General features: G+C 57.9%; 1 protein-coding gene across 9 annotated transcripts in view; it reads left to right on the forward strand.

Annotated features, from left to right (window-relative positions):
* Positions 1-16044, forward strand: part of MYT1L (myelin transcription factor 1 like) — a 301658-nt gene extending 285614 nt beyond the window's left edge. For 7 of the 9 annotated variants that reach the window (XM_036335449.1, XM_036335454.1, XM_036335453.1 and 4 more), the window contains 4 exons: positions 9140-9231; positions 12227-12330; positions 12915-13058; positions 13485-16044. In XM_036335449.1, coding sequence (XP_036191342.1) covers positions 9140-9231; positions 12227-12330; positions 12915-13058; positions 13485-13625 — 481 coding nt within the window. In that variant the 3' untranslated portion in view covers positions 13626-16044. The remainder of the gene's footprint in view (positions 1-9139; positions 9232-12226; positions 12331-12914; positions 13059-13484) is intronic. The other 2 variants (XM_036335455.1, XM_036335456.1) reach the window with 1 other exon arrangement.
* Positions 16045-16389: the final 345 nt, after the last annotated feature.

Raw genomic sequence — 16389 nt, forward strand, 5'->3', positions numbered from 1 at the left:
TCACACGTTTCCTCCTGCAAACAGGTCACAGTGTTTCCTCCTGCAAAACAGGTCACAGTGTTTCCTCCTGCCAAACAGGTCACAGTGTTTCCCCTGCAAAACAGGTCACAGTGTTTCCCCTGCAGACAGGTCACACTGTTTCCCCTGCAGACAGGTCACAGTGTTTCCCTGCAAACAGGTCACAGTGTTTCCCCTGCCAACAGGCACAGTGTTTCCCTGCAACACAGGTCACAGTGTTTCCCTGCAAAAAGGTCACAGGTTTCCCCTGCAAACAGGTCACAGTGTTTCCCCTGCAAACAGGTCACAGTGTTTCCCCTGCAAACAGGTCACAGTGTTTCCTCCTGCAAACAGGTCACACTGTTTCCTCCTGCAAACAGGTCACAGTGTTCCCTGCAAACAGGTCACACTGTTTCCTCCTGCAAACAGGTCACAGTGTTTCCCCTGCAAACAGGTCACAGTGTTTCCCCTGCAAACAGGTCACAGTGTTTCCTCCCTGCAAACGGTCACAGTGTTTCCTCCTGCAAACAGTCACACTGTTTCCCCTGCCAAACAGGTTCACACTGTTTCCCTGCAAACAGTTCACAGTGTTTCCCCTGCAAACAGGTCACAGTGTTTCCCCTGCAAACAGGTCACAGTGTTTCCCCTGCAAACAGGTCACACTGTTTCCCCTTGCAAACAGGTCACACTGTTTCCCCTGCAAACAGGTCACAGTGTTTCCCCTGCAAACAGGTCACAGTGTTTCCCTGCAAACAGGTCACAGTGTTTCCCCTGCAAACAGGTCACAGTGTTTCCTCCTGCCAACAGGTCACAGTGTTTCCCCTGCAAACAGGTCACAGTGTTTCCCCTGCAAACAGGTCCACAGTGTTTTCCCTGCAAACAGGTCACAGTGTTTCCCTGCAAACAGGTCACAGTGTTTCCCCTGCAAACAGGTCACAGTGTTTCCACCGCAAACAGGTCACAGTGTTTCCCCTGCAAACAGGTCACAGTGTTTCCCCTGCAAACAGGTCACAGTGTTTCCTCCTGCAAACAGGTCACAGTGTTTCCTCCTGCAAACAGGTCACAGTGTTTCCTCCTGCAAACAGGTCACAGTGTTTCCCCTGCAAACAGGTCACAGTTGTTTCCTCCTGCAAACAGGTCACAGTGTTTCCTCCTGCAAACAGGTCACAGTGTTTCCTCCTGCAAAACAGGTCACAGTGTTTCCCCTGCAAACAGGTCACAGTGTTTCCCCTGCAAACAGGTCACAGTGTTTCCCCTGCAGACAGGTCACAGTGTTTCCCCTGCAGACAGGTCACAGTGTTTCCCCTGCAGACAGGTCACAGTGTTCCTCCCTGCAAGACAGGTCACAGTGTTTCCCCTGCAACAGGTCACCAGTGTTTCCCTGCCAACAGGTCACAGTGTTTCCCCTGCAAACAGGTCACAGTGTTTCCCCTGCAAACAGGTCACAGTGTTTTCCTCCTGCAAACAGGTCACAGTGTTTCCTCCTGCAAACAGGTCACACAGTGTTTCCTCCTGCAAAACAGGTCACAGTGTTTCCCCTGCAAACAGGTCACAGTGTTTCCCCTGCAAACAGGTCACAGTGTTTCCCCTGCAACCAGGCACACTGTTTTCCCCTGCACAACAGTCACACTGTTTCCCCTGCAAACAGGTCACAGTGTTTCCCCTGCAAACAGGTCACACTTGTTTTCTCCTGCAAACAGGTCACAGTTGTTTCCCTGCAAACAGGTCACAGTGTTTCCCCTGCAAACAGGTCACAGTGTTTCCCCTGCAAACAGGTCACAGTGTTTCCCCGGCAAACAGGTCACAGTGTTTCCTCCTGCCAAACAGGTCACAGTGTTTCCCCTGCAAACAGGTCACAGTGTTTCCCCTGCCACCAGGTCACACTGTTTCCCCTGCAAACAGGTCACACTGTTTCCCTTGCAAACAGGTCACGTGTTTCCTCCTGCAAACAGGTCACAGTGTTTCCTCCTGCAAACAGGTCACACTGTTTTCTCCTGCAAACAGGTCACAGTGTTTCCCCTGCAAACAGGTCACAGTGTTTCCCCCTGCAAACAGGTACACAGTGTTTCCCTGCAAACAGGTCACACTGTTTCCCCTGCAAACAGGTCACACTGTTTCCCCTGCAAACAGGTCACACTGTTTCCCCTGCAGACAGGTCACACTGTTTCCCCTGCAAACAGGTCACACTGTTTCCTCCTGCAAACAGTCACAGTGTTTCCCTGCAAACAGGTCACAGTGTTCCCCTGCAAACAGGTCACAGTGTTTCCTCTGCAAACAGGTCACACTGTTTTCCCTGCAAACAGGTCACAGTGTTTCCTCTGCAAACAGGTCACAGTGTTTCCCCTGCAAACAGGTCACAGTGTTTCCTCCTGCAAACAGGTCACAGTGTTTCCCCTGCAAACAGGTCACAGTGTTTCACCTACAAACAGGTCACACTGTTTCCCCCTGCAAACAGGTCACACTGTTTCCCTTGCAAACAGGTCACACTGTTTCCTCCTTCAAACAGGTCACAGTGTTTCCCCTGCAAACAGGTCACAGTGTTTCCCCTACAAACAGGTCACAGTGTTTCACCTGCAAACAGGTCACAGTGTTCCTCCTGCAAACAGGTCACTCTGTTTCCCCTGCAAACAGGTCACACTGTTTCCTCCTGCAAACAGGTCACACTGTTTCCTCCTGCAAACAGGTCACAGTGTTTCCCCTGCAAACAGGTCACATTGTTTCCCCTGCACACAGGTCACAGTGTGTCCTCCTGCAAACAGGTCACACTGTTTCCTCCTGCAAACAGGTCACAGTGTTTCCCCTGCAAACAGGTCACTGTGTTTCCTCCTGCAAACAGTTCACAGTGTTTCCCCTGCAAACAGGTCACAGTGTTTCCCCTGCAAACAGGTCACAGTGTTTCCTCTGCAAACAGGTCACACTGTTTTCCCTGCAAACAGGTCACAGTGTTTCCTCTGCAAACAGGTCACAGTGTTTCCCCTGCAAACAGGTCACACTGTTTCCTCCTGCAAACAGGTCACAGTGTTTCCACTGCAAACAGGTCACAGTGTTTCCCCTGCAAACAGGTCACAGTGTTACGCCTGCAAACAGGTCACAGTGTTACCCCTGCAAACAGGTCACACTGTTTCCCCTGCAAACAGGTCACAGTGTTTCCCCTGCAAACAGGTCACAGTGTTACCCCTGCAAACAGGTCACACTGTTTCCCCTGCAAACAGGTCACACTGTTTCCCCTGCAAACAGGTCACAGTGTTTCCCCTGCATACAGGTCACAGTGTTTCCTCCTGCAAGCAGGTCACAGTGTTTCCTCCTGCAAACAGGTCACAGTGTTTCCTCTTCAAACAGGTCACAGTGTTTCCCCTGCAAACAGGTCACACTGTTTCCCCTGCATACAGGTCAGAGTGTTTCCCCTGCAAAAAGGTCACAGTGTTTCCACTGCAAAAAGGTCACAGTGTTTCCCCTGCAAACAGGTCACAGTGTTTCCTCTGCAAACAGGTCACAGTGTTTCCCCTGCAAACAGGTCACAGTGTTTCCTTTGCAAACAGGTCACAGTGTTTCTCCTGCAAACAGGTCACAGTGTTTCCCCTGCAAACAGGTCACACTGTTTCCCCTGCAAACAGGTCACAGTGTTTCCTCTGCAAACAGGTCACACTCTTTCCCCTGCAGACAGGTCACAGTGTTTCCCCTGCAAACAGGTCACAGTGTTTCCTCCTGCAAACAGGTCACATTGTTTCCCCTGCAAACAGGTCACAGTGTTTCCTCCTGCAAACAGGTCACAGTGTTTCCTCTGCAAACAGGTCACACTGTTTCCCCTGCAAACAGGTCACAGTGTTTCTCCTGCAAAACAGGTCACAGTGTTTCCCCTGCAAACAGGTCACAGTGTTTCCTCCTGCAAACAGGTCACAGTGTTTCCTCCTGCAAACAGGTCACAGTGTTTCCCCTGCAAACAGTTCACAGTGTTTCCCCTGCAAACAGGTCACAGTGTTTCCCCTGCAAACAGGTCACAGTGTTTCCCCTGCAAACAGGTCACAGTGTTTCCCCTGCAAACAGGTCACAGTGTTTCCCCTGCAAGCAGGTCACAGTGTTTCCCCTGCAAACAGGTCACAGTGTTTCCCCTGCAAACAGGTCACAGTGTTTCCCCTGCAAACAGGTCACAGTGTTTCCCCTGCAAACAGGTCACAGTGTTTCCCATGCAAACAGGACACAGTGTTTCCCCTGCAAACAGGTCACAGTGTTTCCCATGCAAACAGGTCACAGTGTTTCCCCTGCAAACAGGTCACACTGTTTCCCCTGCAAACAGGTCACAGTGTTTCCCCTGCAAACAGGTCACAGTGTTTCCCCTGCAAACAGGTCACAGTGTTTCCCATGCAAACAGGACACAGTGTTTCCCCTGCAAACAGGTCACACTGTTTCCCCTGCAAACAGGTCACACTGTTTCCCCTGCACACAGGTCACAGTGTTTCCCCTGCACACAGGTCACAGTGTTTCCTCTGCAAACAGGTCATAGTGTTTCCTCCTGCAAACAGGTCACAGTGTTTCCCCTGCAAACAAGTCACAGTGTTTCCCCTGCAAACAGGTCACAGTGTGTCAGACATCTGCACAGGGCAGGACTGGCAGATGGTCTGCGTTGTCCTGGGATGGATGACCCACCCACTGGGAGCTCTGCTGCCTCCTCCTCCCCCGCCTCTCCCTGAGGGCTGGGCGCCTTCAAACTGCCAGCCTCCTTTCTAGATGTGGGTGGTGCCAGGACTGGCCTCCTACCACAGACACTACAGGGGCTCCTGCGAACACACCCTAGACACAGTCCTAGAACCAAAATGCTAGTTTACAATGTGACAAGTGGTCGCCAATGCTCTCATTCAAGTCGTCGGCTGGGAGTGCAGTGGGCTTCGTCCATGGCCCGTGGCCTCGCGCTCACTGCTACGCCTGTAAGACCCAGCCCCTGGCTTTGGCGGGCAAGTGTTCAAGGAGCCGTCATTAACGAGACCTACATGTGTCACGACCTGCTCTCCAGGGAGGGGCAGCCCCGTGGGTTGCTCACCCAGCTGCCCCTCCAGGCGGAAGGCCCGGGAGCCTCGGGCCTCAGCGGTGTCTGCAGTGAGCAGGAGGGTGGGTCTGTGCCCCTCTCGGAGCGGCCGTCGTGGCCTCTTTCACCAGGACCACAGGTCCAGGCAGAGGACACCAGTGGGGACTCTGGGTCCAGCTGTTCCCACTGAAGACCCTGAGGATGAGCCCTCAGAGCCCCTTCCCGAGCCCGGCCTGCGGGCCACCGTCACGGAGAGTCGGGAGGGATTTGAATTCACTGCCCCTTGGAGGATGGCTTCCCGCTGGGTCCGTCGGATGCACCTGGGAGCGAGTTCCTGGCACCGCCCTGTGCTGACCGCTGACCGCTGACCGCTGCCCTGAACCAGCTCAGATGCGCTCGCTCTTTCATCAGCGAGTTAGTGTCTGACCATGAGCACTTGGGAGGGAGGAGCTCAGACCCAGCAACTGTCAACTGAATCCCCCGGGGCTGGTGAGAGGGAAAGGCTGCAGGTCACAGCTGGGCTCCCTCCCCGCAGCCCTAGCCACCACCACCCCGGGCGTCCCTGCCAGGCAAGCAGCCACTGTGCTCCCCTGAACTCCCCGAAGCGCGGCCACGCACCGCCTCGCTATCCCCCAGGCCCAGGGCCAACTTGTTAGTGTGCTTGGTCCCGGCCTGAGCCCGCAGGCCCGGCAGCCTGGGCATCCTAAGGCCCCAGCGGTGTCCCCACTGGCACTCAGGAGCCGCCATGCACCTGCTCTCCTCACAGTGGGCCTGCCGGGCGCAGCTCAGGCTCCCCGCAGGCGCCCTCCAGGAACCAGGCCTGAGGAGGCCACTCCAGGGCCACGAGGACCCCGCTGGGCAGATAGCTCTGACTCCAGAGTGTCCGAGTCTCCGTGCCATGGGGTCCCCCCAATAGAATCGCTTCCCCACACGCCCTGCCACTTGCCCTGATTCACCTGCAGGCTCGTAGGCACCCAGCAGCTCTGGTCACACACTGACAACCGAAAGCAGCCTGTGGGACTGGAACACGCCTGGACTAGGAGCACAACGCCAGCTAAGAACTCACTGTGTGCGTCCCTGAGCCGTCCTGACATCCCCACAGATGTGCACTGCACATCTGGGGGCCATAAATAGGTCCTCTTTGCCTCTCCCAGCTTCTGCTGGGGCCAGAAATCGGGGGATTCCTTGGCTGGAGGATGCTTCACCTCAAGTCTCTGCCCGTCGTCACCTGGCCTTGTTCTGTTTGTGCCACATGGCCCTCCTCCTACAGGGACGCCAGTCATCGGCCAGGGCCCCACCGGACCCACCCTCCTCCATCCGGATGCGTTCACGTTCCCAAACACGGTCCCTGTCACGGGTCCCCGTCACTCAGACGTGGGCTGATTGGGGGGCGCAGCCCAGCGAGGACGAACACTAGACCAAGTGCTGACCCTCGTGAGAGACCAGGAGGCGGCTGTGTTGGCCGCTGGAAAGTTCATGGTCAGCGACGGGGGGCTGGCTGCGGCTCCCGACCGCAGGGCCAGCCCCATCCTGCTGCCCCAACGCCTGGCACGGGAGCGTCCATCTTGGGGTTCCCTCTTGTCCCCGATGAGGAGCGGCTCCTGCGGACTCAGCCTCCTTTCCTGGACCCGGGAGCCTGGCCACACAGGCCCAGTTGCCTGGGCCTCCTTCACTGAGGGTGTCATCTGGGGGGGAGGAGGGGAGAGAACCGACGGTGAGGCAGGTCATGGGCAGTCGTGCAAAGGAGGCTGCGTGCACCTGGGTGCGTGTCCTGGGAGCTGAGCACACGGAGCCTGTCTGGGGTGCTCACCCTCTCTCTCCCCACCTCCCTGGCGCTGAGCAGGTGTCCCACCCCCACCCCCACCCCCAGTGGCTCTCAGATGCTTCCTTCCTCCCACGGCAGCGTACACCCTGGGACTTCTGCTCGCCGGCTGTTTTGAGCTGTGGCGTCTCCCGAGGGAAGGCCCTTCAGGGCAGTGTCCAGGGGAAGGCCCGTGGTCCCCGCCTCTCCCCAGGCCCCTGGGTTCCGCCCTGGGGTGCCTGGTGCTGGCGCCAGAGCAGCCGCCTGGGCCAGGCGGGAGGCAGGACGGTTAATGTTGCCCAGAACAGGACGGCCGGACCTGCGGTTCTGTGGCTTGCAGTCCACGCCCAGAGCGTCGGTCAGAGGTTTGCGTGGGGCCTCTGGGCCTCCATTTCAGAACTGCCTCCTGGAAACTTCCTGAAGCTCGCCTAGTGCCCAGGCAGAGACCAATGTGTGGCTTTTCCCCGATCCGCCACCAGATGGCACTGCGCCCTCGCAGGGACCCGCCTGGGAGGCCTGGGCCAGGTGTTCCAGACCTACCCGCCGCCGGCAGGCACCCAGTCACCGCGGGCAGGCGGGGTGGGGCCGCCTGCAGCCTGCTTGCACATCACCCGACTGAAAGCTAAGGGAAGCACAGACCAGTGGGTCCTGCGCCTCAGCGAGGTTTGGGAGCCACTGAGCCCTTTGCTTCTCGCTTTGGCTTCTGTGCGCTCCTGTTTGCGATGCTCTCCCGGCCGGCGCGCTCGGTAACTTAATCCCGGCCCCTGGGTCTCAGGTAGGAACTCACTGGTGGAGGCACCCAGTGTGTGATGTGATTGATCTGCACTCACCGCTGAGCTCTCAGACCTTTGGGTCCCTGAGGACAGAGGACAGGCCTCTGGGTAGGATGGAGAGACCACTAAGGATGCGAACGAGGCGGAGCCTGCAGCCCAGAGGCAGGGCTGCTGGGGTGGGGCCCTGGCCTCGGTCCTGAGGGCGCAGGGCAGACTGGCCCTATGTAGTGACAGACTTGGGGAGAAGGGGGGTCCACTGGGAGGGCGCACTCCCGGCTGCAGGCCGTGTGGCCCAGCGGGGACGGAGAGGCAGAGAGGCGGGAGCTGGGCCTTGCAGAGGGACCCATCTCAGAGGGCTGCTAGGACACAGCTGTGCTGGGAGAGGCGCCCCTCCAGGAGGGTGGCCCATCAGGGAGCACGGGGGGCTCACGGTGGTGCAGGCGCTGAGGCCCAGGGCCCAGCGAGGACAAGCACAGGCACTGAGGGGACGGAGGAGGGGCTGGGGCAGCCTGAGGAGCAGGTCAGCTCAGGAAACAGCCCTGAGACTGGCCACTGGACGGACAGCCCTCAGGTGACTCGCCTGGCCCTCGGCGCCTCCTGCCCCATCTGCTCCTGGAATTCTCTGGGGGTTGCCCTTAGGGATGCAGAGGGCTGGGGCTGGGGCTGGTGACACCCCTCTGGGCTGAGGGCCCGCTGCCCGGTCCCCTGAAAATCTGGAGGCACCATCAGCAAAGTCCAGGGAAGAGCAACAGTTATGGAGACTCCCGACCCAGGGGCAGTCCCTCAGGACCAGCACCGGGCTCTGCGTGAGCCGCGAGCGGCGGAGAGCTCACCCCCCGAGGAAACGCAGGTGTCAGTGTGGGCACCGAGCCCGTCAGGCCAAGAGCGGTCCGCGCCGTCCGTGGTGGTGCATGCACGGCCCGCACAGCACTGAGGAGGACGCACGCACAGTGGTCCATCGGATGTCACTACATGCACACGCGTGTGCAGCTTCCAGTCACGTGCCCCTGGCCCCTGGCCCCTGGCCGTGCGCAGAGGGTCCTGTGAGGAGCCTCGCCCCGCAGGCAGACGAGGGGAGGGAGGCCAGCTGGGCCCGCGCAGGGGCTCCTGGTGCAGAGGACGCACACGGTGAGGAGGAGGCAGGAGACCACGGACCAGCTCAGCACAGGCCAAGCCAAGGGAAGGCAGGCGTCAGAACCAAACCCTCCACTGGGCGACATTGGCACTGGTTTCAAGGCTGTCAGATGAGATCCTGACACTTGGAAGTGGCCTCCTGGGGGTGGGGGGGCAGGGTGTGTGCTTTGCCCTGAGAGGCCTGAGTGTGCAGTGAACTCACTGCCTGCGTCTGCTGTGTTTGCCTTTGGTTCAAATCCCACCTCGTGTCAGTGCCCACTGACCACTGGGGGACCCCAGGCCCCGCTGCCCCCGCCGGTGTCCACATGGCCCTGAGTCACAGCAACCGAAGGAGATGACGCAGTGACTGGCCCCGCTCATAACCGCGTCCACTCCCGAGACCCACGACTAATGCATTTCCCATCTTGTCCCCAGCTTGTCAGGCTGCCCGCGAGCCACGTCAGCCATGAAGAAGGCGAAGCTGTCTGGGGAGCAGATGCTGACCATCCGGCAGCGCGCCAGCAACGGTACCCACCCGCACCGCCCCTGCTGCCCACCCCACACCCACCCCATATCACCCACCACCTACACCCACATCCACACCACTACCACCCACACCACCACCCACCCGCACCGCCCCTGCTTCCCACACCACCACCCACCCCCGTATCACCCACCCCCACATCCACACCACCACCCACCCGGCACCACCCACACCACGACCACCACCCGCACCCACACCACCACCCACACCACGACCACCACCCACACCACGACCACCACCCACACCCACATCACTACCACCACCCACACCACACCCACACCACCACCCACACCCACACCACTACCACCCCCACATCACCCACACCACGACCACCACCCACACCACGACCATCACCCACACCACACCCACACCACCACCACCCACACCCACACCACCACCACCCACACCCACACCACTACCACCACCCATACCACAACCACCACCCACACCACAACCACCACCCACACCACTACCACCACCCACACCCACACCCACACCACTACCACCACCCACACCACGACCACCACCCACACCACGACCACCACCCACACCACTACCACCACCCACACCCACACCACGACCACCTCCCACACCACGACCACCACCCACACCACTACCACCACCCACACTACCACCACCCACACCACGACCACCACCCACACCACGACCACCACCCACACCACGACCACCACCCACACCACTACCACCACCCACACTACCACCACCCACACCACGACCACCACCCACACCACGACCACCACCCACACCACGACCACCACCCACACCACTACCACCACCCACACCACGACCACCACCCACACCACTACCACCACCCACACCCACACCACGACCACCACCCACACCACGACCACCACCCACACCACTACCACCACCCACACCCACACCACGACCACCTCCCACACCACTACCACCACCCACACCACTACCACCACCCACACCACTACCACCACCCACACCACTACCACCACCCACACCCACACCATGACCACCACCCACACCACGACCACCACCCACACCCACACCATGACCACCACCCACACCACGACCACCACCCACACCCACACCACTACCACCACCCACACCATGACCACCACCCACACCACAAGCACCACCCACACCACTACCACCACCCACACTACACCCACACCACGACCACCACCCACCCCATATCACCCACACCCACATTACTACCACCACCCACACCACTACCACCCACACCACCACCCACCCCCACATCACCCACACCACGACCACCACCCACACCACACCCACACCACAACCACCACCCACACCATTACCACCCACATCACTACCACCACCCATACCATACCCACCCGCACCACCCCCTGCTGCCCACACCACACCCCCCCATATCACCCACACCCACACCACCACCACCACCCACACCACTACCACCCCCACATCACCCACACCACGACCACCACCCACACCACGACCACCACCCACACCACTACCACCACCCACATCACTACCACCACCCACCCCCACATCACCCACACCCACACCACTACCACCACCCACACCCACACCACACCCACACCTCACCCACCCACACCCACACCACACCCTCACACCAGCATCCACACCACCCATCCCACATCACCCACACCCATATCACCCACACCACTACCACCACCCACACCCACCCCACCCCAGCTCAGGACTGGCCGCAGTCACAGGTCGGCGCTCGGTCCGCTGGCTTCACCACATCTGAGCACAGTTAGAGACCAAGTGGGACGGACCAGGTCTGTCCCTTAAGATAAAGCCTGTTACCCGGGAGAGTCCTCCCCAAGCACCCATCACCTCACCAGTCACAGCAGTGCCTCAGGAGTCCCACACCCGGGGTTCTAGCGGTTTCTCCCCAAGGCTCCCCTTTGGTGCCTCTGCCCCATCCGGCCTCCCCCAGGACCAGAGTCGGGGCCCCTCCGCTCCGCCTTCTCTCTGAGCCCCCCAGGCCTGGGGTTCCTGATCCGTCTGCAAAGTCCATTCCTCTGAGTGCTGCCACCCCATCAGGCGTGGAGGACGTGCCAGCCTCGGGGACCTGCAGTTCCATCCCTGTGCACTCGCCCACTTGCCAAAAGTGACTTGTAACCCCAACCAGCACTCTGACCCTCAGGACAAGCGCAGAGCCAAGGAAAGTGTGTCCCCGAGCGCGCGCCTGGCCGAGTGAGGTCACCCCCGCGGCTCCGGTCAGTCACCCCGGAGGGTGACCCTCAGTGCTGTCTGCGCACCCCAGCTGATTGTGTCTGGTTTTAGGGCCTTAACTGAAAGGAGGGCAGTGGTTGGGGACAGAAGGACACGCAAACATGACTATTTTCTATCTATATAAAAGGCTAATATGCTAAGTGTCTGACCATCTGACATGTCGCTATGATGCACACTGACCACCAGGGGGCAGACGCTCAATGCAGCAGCTGCCGAGCTGCAGTGACTTGGCAGCAGCGGTTCTCGGGTGATGCACCCCGAAACCAGAGAGGAGGGAGCCCGATTCCTCGTGGGGCACATCAGCCGTGGGCTATGTTGTTGCTGGGGCACTGTCAGTCCTGAATCTGGTCACTGCACACTTGTGTTTGCGTTCCACACCCTGTACAGCAGCAGCTTTGCAGAGCGCCCTCTCCCACTCCGGGACCCCTCGGGGGGGAGTCGGAGAGCCGGTTTCGACCCGATCCCCACAGGCCAGGCCGAGGGACCCCACCTGCCGGAGGGACCCCCCTCACTCTGCAGACGCCGGGGAGGGACCGCAGGAGGTTGGCTCCAGGGCGTGTCCAGCCCATCTTGCCCAGTCCCGCCCCGTCAGCCGCCTTCTAATTAATTTCCTTTCAATGTGCACAAATCCGTGCACCGGGTCACTAGTCTTAAATAAGAAAACTGGGGATTCTCACGTGGTGTTCCCTGAGCAGAGTTATAATGCACTTGGTTTATGTTCGCCGGGGCAGGGATAGAGAATGACGAAGAAATCAAACAGCTGGACGAAGAAATCAAGGAGCTGAACGAGTCCAACTCACAGATGGAGGCCGACATGATCAAGCTCAGGACTCAGGTCAGTCACGCCCCTTCCTGCCCCCTGTGTCCCAGCCCCTTCCTGCCCCCTGTGCTCCAGCCCCTTCCTGCCCCCTGTGCTCCAGCCCCTTCCTGCCCCCTGTGCTCCAGCCCCTTCCTGCCCCCTGTGCTCCAGCCCCTTCCTGCCCCCTGTGCTCCAGCCCCTTCCTGCCCCCTGTGCTCCAGCCCCTTCCTGCCCCCTGGGCTCCAGCCCCTTCCTGCTCCCTGGGCTCCAGCCCCTTCCTGCCCCCTGGGCTCCAGCCCCTTCCACCTGTGCTCCAGCTGCTCCTGCCACCTCAAGGACCAGCACTGGGAGGTGCCCTTTGGCTTTGCTCATTTTCCCTGTGCTTCCCCACATCGGTCTCTGCAGTTTTAGGGGGGGCGTTGCTGGAGCCAGTGGCCATCGGTCACCTGGTTGCTGGTGTTTGTGTGGGATGAGCAGGAAGGCCAACCCCATAAAATGACAGATTCTTAACCTCTGAAGCCTTTTTATTTAAGCAAAGAGATCCTCTCTTTGCATCGGTAGACGTGCCCCTCCCTGTGGGCGGAGCCCAGCTCCCTGTGTCCACACTTTGTGCCTCTCAGATCACCACCATGGAGAGCAGCCTGAAGACCATCGAGGAGGAGAACAAAGTGATCGAGCAGCAGAACGAGTCTCTGCTGCACGAGCTGGCGAACCTGAGCCAGTCGCTAATCCACAGTCTGGCCAACATCCAGCTGCCGCACATGGTAAGTGACTGAGTCTCCTCCCTGCGTGCCCACCTGACCAGCCCCTGACCCACAGTCTCAGACCCAGCTGCTGCCATGGTAAGTGACTGAGTCGGCTCCCGACTGCCCACCTGGCCGGTCCCTGACCCACAGTCTGGCTGACACCCAACTGCCGCCGTGGTAAGTGACTGAGAGTGCAGGCGGCACTGGTGGCTGCCCAGCCACCGGGAGGAGATGTCTGTGGTGACCGCTCGCGGAGACGCCCACCATGGCGCTGCCTGCATAGAGCGCTGGTGGCTGGTCAGGGCGCCCGTAGAGTAAGTGTGCTCCGAGGAGGCCTTTAATACGATGCAGACAGTGGCCTAGGCTGTGATGCTTTTTATGCTAATGTGAATTCCTATGAAGAAAATAAAAGCTGTGTATGAACTACTATTTAATATCTCGTAGGACCCAATCAATGAACAAAATTTTGATGCATACGTGACTACTTTGACGGACATGTATACAAATCAAGATCGTTATCAGAGCCCAGAAAATAAAGCCCTCCTGGAAAATATAAAGCAGGCTGTGAGAGGAATTCAGGTCTGACCAGCTGCTCAGTGACGTAGTGGCGGAACCTGCTAGAAAGGACGCCTGTCGCCCTGCTGCTGCCCCGCCCGAGCGCACCCGTGCGCATGTCTGTCCGAGTGTCCCGCCCAGAGACTCCATGGCCTCACGTCCCGCTCTCACAATAGCACCTGCACATAGTGTGGACACATTCACGTTGCGTACGTTTCACATGAGCGACATAGTGTGGTTCTCCATGTCATGTTCATAGCTGCTAATGTGTGCACATTTGGGGGGATATATATATTTCTGAAGAGGTAAGCTGATCAAAATAGAGTGTACATTCTTTTTAATGCTTAGCGGTTAAATGTTTTAGTATTTTGAACTGAAATGGACAAAAAGAAACGGCTTTGAATGACCATGAGGTGGTGCAGCCACGTTTCAGACATCGTCATTTCACCTCGTGTTGGAGGATTTTATGGAATTTAAGAAGTACATTTTGTGTGCATATTGTTTCATAGCAAGAATTGTTTGCAAAAAAATGCTTTATTTTTGAACAATGCTTGGAAATATTATGTGATTTTTTTGTTTGTTTGTTTTAGGAGGATGGTGTATGGTGGGGGCAATAAGTGAGGTTTTTTGAATTCCAAGGAAATGGCATATGGATTAACTGTAAGAAATGAGATAAGTAATTTGTTGTAAGAACATCAAGCCATGGACACTTGGCAGAAGATGCAAAGCAGCTTACGCAGCACCTTCTGGTTTGCTCCTGAGCGTGGCGTGTGAGACCTGGGAACAGAGCTCCCACAGGGGCTGCAGGAGGCAGCGAAGACTTCTCCCCCCAGTGAACTCCGAGCCATCCTCCCGCGTCCCTGCCTCCACTGGCTCTGCTGCAGGGAGGCCTGGCCAAGGAGTCCGCGCTCACTCCGCTCAGAGCTCACTCACGAGTACTTATTCCCCCTCCACCTTCAACACTGTCATTGCTGTTGTGATTATTTTGCATTTGGGGCATAAAGGGAAAGGACTTGTGAGTCTTCGAGTTACGGGACTGAATTTTCTGCTGGATTCGGTGGCAAAGCTGCTCAGAACCCTCCCTCCCACCGACTCCGGCTTCGGTGAGCCTTTGGCCCCGTTGGGGGCTCACTCCCCAGGCCCTGGAGTCCGGCCTGTGTGGAGGCAGCGGCCACGGAGGGTTGCCAGCGGCTGCCCGAGCTGCCCGAGGACGGGGCCTCCAAGTAGGTGTCCTGGATGTCCTTCAGCACTTTCTCTGTCGCGAGCTCCCCGGACGTGTCTGCCCCCGGAGACCACCGTGTCCCCGGCGACCTGAGACTGACCGGTCTGCCCCGAGGACTCCCGGCCGTATCATGGCATCACTTCCTTCCATGTCTAGATGTCACACAGGAAGTACAAAAGTACTTTAAAATTTTGTTATGAAAAAAAGATGGGTTTTGTAAAAATTAAAAAAATATTTTTAGCAGAACAGGACTTACAGGGTCATTGTCCCCACAACGTGCCAGTCGACTATTTGCACTCACCTGTCCTCTGTGTCCGAGCAGAGGTGTGCAATCCGCGTCCCAGCCTCGCGACGCCGGCCCGGAGGACCCGGGGCCCGCGGGCGGACCCGACGCCGTGCTGAGGGGGCTGCCGGGCCTCCCACAGACTCTGATCCAATGCCCGACCTCGTGGACATGTATATAACCACATCCCAGCGGCACTTTATACGCTCACTGTACACACACTCCATTCTCACGAGGACTCCAGGGACGAGCTGGGAAAAGGTGTGTAACGACTGGGGCTCTGCAGCTGCTCGGGGCCCTCTCTGTTCGCCGTAGTCGTAGCTGCCACGCTCAGAATTGCCTTCGAGAGCTGACGCCAGGGCCGGCGCCTGCTGCCAGGCCCCGGCCGCCGCCGCTGTTCATATCGGCCTCTGCATCCCCGTGTGTCTGCAGCTTCTCGCCATATAGTGATGCTTCTCGTAGAGTAATAGGTAGTCTCGGTTTTGTTATCACCTGTGTACAATGGAAAGGGGTTTTAAGCACAAATCTGCTGCTCACCTAACATTGGTAATAATATCCAATCAAAGTTACCTGTGATGTTATATAGGGGATCACAGTGTCTCATACTAGAATGCTGACCTTTCATATGGAATTATCGTGAGTCATCAGAGTTTATTTATTATAACTTATTGTTCATATTCATTTCTAAGTTAATTTAAGTGACCATTTATTAAGACAGAATTTTGTATAAATATTTATTGTGCTCTGTGGAACTGAAGTTTGATTTATTTTTGTACGACACGGCATGGGTTTGTTGACACTTTAATTTTGCTAAAATGTGTGGAATCACGAGTTGCAGTGATACTTCATTTTTAAATTGTGGACTTTGTACAAACTTTGTCATGCTGATGTTCACACATCTTTCCTCGAAATAAAAGGTGTTGCCACATTTGTAGCACGACGGATCTCCAGCCGGGTCTGTGTCTTCTTTCGGGGCCGCACCATTTGGGTCCCAGGAGGGCACAGGGCCCCAAGGGGTGGCCACATTTGGGGAGGGTTAGCTCCCCCCTGGTGTCACTGCCCCGGCCCAGGACATGTCACGCGTCTCCGTGAGCTCTCTCCCAGGTCAGGGACATTCTGAACAGCACCCACACCCAGGAGGCCGAGGGGCACCCACACCGGCTGTCCGCGGAGGATCCCTCCTGCTCTCCCTCCTCACAGCCCTCGTCCCGCCCTCATTCCAGACCAGCTCAGGTTAGTGCGTCCCAGGACCCCTGCTCTCCGAGGCCGCTCCTCCTGAGGGCTGCCCC

The sequence above is a fragment of the Myotis myotis genome, unplaced genomic scaffold (assembly GCF_014108235.1).
Source record: "Myotis myotis isolate mMyoMyo1 unplaced genomic scaffold, mMyoMyo1.p scaffold_m19_p_14, whole genome shotgun sequence".
In the NCBI taxonomy this organism is placed as follows: domain Eukaryota; kingdom Metazoa; phylum Chordata; class Mammalia; order Chiroptera; family Vespertilionidae; genus Myotis; species Myotis myotis.